The sequence below is a fragment of the Microtus ochrogaster genome (genome assembly GCF_000317375.1).
Source record: "Microtus ochrogaster isolate Prairie Vole_2 chromosome 14 unlocalized genomic scaffold, MicOch1.0 chr14_random_3, whole genome shotgun sequence".
Classification (NCBI taxonomy): Eukaryota; Metazoa; Chordata; class Mammalia; order Rodentia; family Cricetidae; genus Microtus; species Microtus ochrogaster.
The window spans coordinates 520,178-524,904 of record NW_004949098.1 but is presented as its reverse complement, the minus strand read 5'-3'; the positions used below and the strand labels follow the sequence as shown (position 1 = coordinate 524,904).

The 4,727-nt window shown below is 49.0% G+C and overlaps 1 protein-coding gene across 1 annotated transcript in view; it reads left to right on the top strand.

Annotated features, from left to right (window-relative positions):
- The first annotated feature begins 700 nt into the window (after positions 1 to 700).
- Slc4a5 (solute carrier family 4 member 5) overlaps positions 701 to 4,727 on the top strand; it is a 75,336-nt gene continuing 71,309 nt past the window's right edge. The window contains exons 1-2 of the mRNA XM_005364663.3: positions 701 to 776; positions 2,182 to 2,373. Of these exons, the coding sequence (XP_005364720.1) occupies positions 701 to 776; positions 2,182 to 2,373 (268 nt within the window). The remainder of the gene's footprint in view (positions 777 to 2,181; positions 2,374 to 4,727) is intronic.

Genomic DNA, 4,727 nt, shown 5'->3' with positions numbered 1-4,727 from the left:
AAGCTTTCTCATTTTCGCCTGGAATTCGCAAATTCAGCTAGGCTGGCTGGCCAATGAGTCCCAGGGACCGGCCTGTCTCTGACTCCCCATCACTGGATTACTGACCCACCCAGCAGGTCCTAAGTTATTCCAGGGTCTGAAGAGGCACTATCTGAAAGATATGGGGGAGAGAGAGAGAGACGGATGCCAAGCAGTATTCTTTTTGTCAAGGCATCCCGTTTATTGAAGTAAGTTTTGCATCTTATATACTCCTCAGTGAGGAGCTCGGGCAGGGGGGAACTGAGGAAGGGGGAGGGGGGAAGGAAAGGAGGGGCTCGGTGGCTAGGCAGCAAAGCTGGGTAGTTGCAAGGTCAGTGGCTAGAGCACCTGCTGTTAGTGATAAGCAGCAAACAAAGAAGACACTCTGAGGTGCTGTCTGAAGCTTAAATCTCCGAGATCAATATACAATGTCTCAGTTAACTTTAAGTTTTCTGTCTCAAGATTTCCACCTCAAGGCCCTGTGAGACATGAGAAAGGAGAAGCCTGAAATGGCTCCTGACAGATTACAAGTGTGCATCACCACATCTGGCACCATGTCTGTTAAAGTGGGTTCTGGGGATCAAACTCTGCTGGCAAGGCAGGACTTTACTGACTGGGCCATCTCCCTGGCCTCCTGCATCTTTAATGTTCTGAAGCTGTGTTCATCTTTTCCTCCATAGTGATGAAGGTGGAAGAGGAGAAGGCTGGGGTCGGAAAGCTGGATCCTACAGTCTACAGGAGGAGACAGCCAGGTCAAGGTGATGACACTTGAAAGCCTGATGTCACTCCCACAAGGGTCTGAGTATTCCCGAGTGTCACTGTGTCAGCACTCTTAGTTGGAGACTGAGAGAGCTCTCCTGCCTTGACTCTTGGCAGTGTGTCCCTGGTCCTAGCAGACATGTCCAATCTAATCCAGGCTCACAGGCAACTAAGTAGCTCTGACTGTGGCCTAACACCAAACCATAAGCTTACTTTTAAACTGTTATGATGGGGCTGGATGGTGGTGGCGCACGCCTTTAATCCCAGCACTCAGGAGGCAGAGGCAGGTGGATCTCTGTGAGTTCGAGGCCAGCCTGGTCTACAGAGCTAGAAGAAACCGCCCCCCTCCCGTGTGTGTGTGTGTGTGTGTGTGTGTGTGTATTTGCCATTTGCCGTGCAAGTGTGAAAACCAGGGTTTGGCTCCCCAGAACACGTGTAAATGTTGGGTGCGTGAGGCGTTCCAGGAGCGGAATTGCAGCTATTGGAATGCAGAGATAGATAGAGATTCCTCAGAGCAAGTTGCCTGGATAGACAAGCCCAGGCATCCAGCTCTGGGTGCCTAAATAAATAATGGGGAGAGCAACCAAGGAAGACATCTGACATCACTCTTGGGCCTCCACAAACACAGTGTGCGCATGCTTATGAGCCCATACCAGTGAACAAGTCTAACTGCCCCCTCCCCCACAGTTTGTTGTGCAGTTTTTGAGGTGTGAACTTGGTAGCTGACACTGTCACACCACAGTGACAAACTACTGAACTGAACTTGTCTCGAGGGACCACATGACTGGGCATTTTGTCTGAGTGGACCAGGGCAGAGTCCCCCCCAACAGAAAGCCATTGAATTCACAAATGCTGCCAGCTATGATCAATGAGAGAGACCAACATTTAACAGATTCTGAAAAGAGCAGCTCAGTTAGAACCAGCACAGGCAACTGTGGGGCTGTTTCTCTAGGTGCAGAATTGCCGGCTTGGGGCCCCTGGAGCTGAAGTTAAAGGCAGGTTATCGTGAGCTGTTGGTACGGGTGTTGGGGACCAAACTCCAGGTCTTCTACAAGAACAGCCTGTGATCAGAACTTTGGAGTCATGGTGCTTTGATTTTACAGTGATGGGAAAACAGAAGCATCCAGGAGAAAGCATGCTTCAGGTTTTGAATTTGGATTTATTTTCCTGGGCTTGTTGGTTGTCAATGCTGTGGAGAGGCAAAAATGAGAGATGCCCCACCCCTGGCACCCCCCCCCCCCGCACATTTTAACAGAACACAATTCCCAGCACCTGCTGAGTTGGTTCACAGGTAGAATTCTGTCTTCCCCAGTGTCAGGACTTTGGTTCTACCAGGCAGCCCGTGTTTCCATACTGCTTTGGAAGCTGTCGCTGGAACTGTAACTCTCGGTGCTGTTTCCACAGATTTTCCTTCAATACATATTGGATTTCCAGTCCCCAGTTACACACAAAGGAAAAGTGACTCAAAGGGACATCTTCCAGGCCTACAAAAAGTCCAGTGGGCTTTGCAGCCGGACAAACCACAGCAGGAGCTGGCTGGCCCAGGGGTCAGGGCCAGTGGCCAGGGAGGCGGCGTGGATCTTACCAAAAGGACTCGTAAGTTCCTTCAAGGGCCAACCTGCTGGTGGGAGTTTCTCTGTGGAATACGGGTGACTTTCATGGGCTCAGCGTTGACCCTCAGGTCTCTCTCCACTACTCCTCTCCTCTCACTGACACAGCTAACCTGAAGCTCTCCATGCTCGCGCTGTGACTGGGAACTATGCTCTGGGTGGAGGGATGGCTCACAGCACTTGCCCAGCACACAGGAAGCTCTGGTTCCTTGCCCAGCACTTGAACCAGGCATGGTGGCCATGCATTCGTAGCTCCAGCACTGGGAGGTGCTTTCGTCTGGCTGTTTGCAGAGGAGTTTTCATTCGGTGCTGCCCCACCCACTTGCTTTAGATATCTGTGCTTTTGGTGTCAGTTCCCCAAAGTCACCAGTGGGATACTGTCTAGGAGATTTCCCTCTATGTTGGAGGGGAGTTTTGTGGCTTGGGAATTTAAAAAGGTTTGTTTGTTTGTTTACATTTATTTTGTGGGTGAAGGGTTGTGTTGTGGTGAAAGTGTGGAGCTCAAAGGATAATTTGTGGGAGCCAGATCTCCTCTTCCATCACATGGGAGCAGGGAGCCAAGGCTCAGTTCGAGTTGTTGACCCCTGAGCCATCCCTCCAGGCCCTGGCTTGGAGGTTTTACTCTGGAGTCTTTAATCTCTTTTGAGATCTTGTGCACAGCATAAGGGTGTCTGGTTTCGTTCTTTCTCAATGAATATCCATTGCTTGCCAATACTATTAATAATACTATTAATAAAGTAACTGTCCTTCCCCATCCTATATTCTTGCTCCCCTGGTTACACCGATTGACTCCATGTACATGAATTCATGTCTAGACACCTTCGCTTCCTCTATTCCATTGCTCTCTGTGTGCTTTTGTTTTATGTTGTTGTTGTTTACCAGTACTTTGCTGTTTTGATTCACTGTAGCTCTGTAGTACAATTTGAAGAACTCAATAATCATCTTAGCTAATCCTCACATCTCCCTGAGGGAGAGGTACGTCATTATCCCGTATTCATTTTAGAAAACCAAAGTTCAAAGACACGAAGCATAATGCAGCCTGTAATCAGGGAAGCTGGGAAACGAACCGTTGACTCCCAAGCCTGTGTGAATGCTACTCTTCGTCAGTGGTCAGCAACAGAGACAGGCTGGTTGGGAAGAAAGGGGAATAATAGCATATTCTCTTCCTCCCTTCCTCTCCCTCTCCTTCCTTAACTTTCTCTGTTCTCAGTGTGCATATAAATTTAGGAGCTCAATTTGTACAGGTTGTTCAAGCTGCATTCAGGCCTAGAATGTGCAATGAGTAGAACCCTCAAGCCATAATGAGCATGGACAAGAGATATACTTTCTACACTGGAAAAGAAACAGTTTTCTTGTCTGAGAATCTCTTGAGACACCATGGAAGCAAGAGCCTTAGATGCACACAGTCGTCTCCTCTCTGCTCAGCTGCTAATAAGAACTTGGCCCAAGACCCCATCAAGTGGGGGCAGACCCAACCTGGGACATCCCAGCATTCAGTCCCCTCATCTGTAGGTGGAAGGCTGTGGTGGATACCAACTACCCTGGTCTTCACAAGGTGGAGGTATTTCCAGTCATGAGGAGGCAGGACTTCCGGCAATAAAATCATGCTCCAGGTTAACTGGATGGCTGGCCACACCAGACTGCCAGGGTTGCCAAACGAGATACAAACAGATAGAGTACTTGACACAGTCCACTGTGCCTGGTTGGCTCTTAACCACTGTTGGCACACTTGCATACGTTAACCCACGTTGAGAACACAGAGCCCAAGGCTTTTCCTCTACGAGCAGACACTTTTCTGGCTTTGCCAACCTTACTGCTGCAGAGAAGCTTATCGCTCTTACCAGTGGGAGGGGCAAGAGAAAAGTGCTGAAGCTATCTTCTGTTTGCTGTCATGAGGCCATTCAAACACCAGAAGTGGGGCTGGTAAGAGGGCTCAGCAAATATGAGCTCTGGCTACTCTTCCAGAGGACCTGGGCTTGATTCCCACACCCATGTGGTGGCTCACATCGGTCTGTAATTCCAGTCCCAGTGGATCCAACGCCATCTTCTGCATCTACAGGCACCAGGCATGCACCCGGTACACAGACATACATGTAGACAAAACAACCATACACATACAATAAAAAATGATTAAAAAGAAAGAAAAAAATCAAACCCAGTCCAAGATCAGCAGCAAAGGAGAAGAAAGGCTATTTCCTACATAGACACTGGAGTCTTAGAGTCCCAAGACTTCAGAATCAAGAAGTCTTTCACGTTGCCTTTCCTTCCTTCCTTCCTTTCCTATGAGCGCTCTCTCTCTCTCTCTCTCTCTCTCTCTCTCTCTCTCTCTCTCTCTCTCTC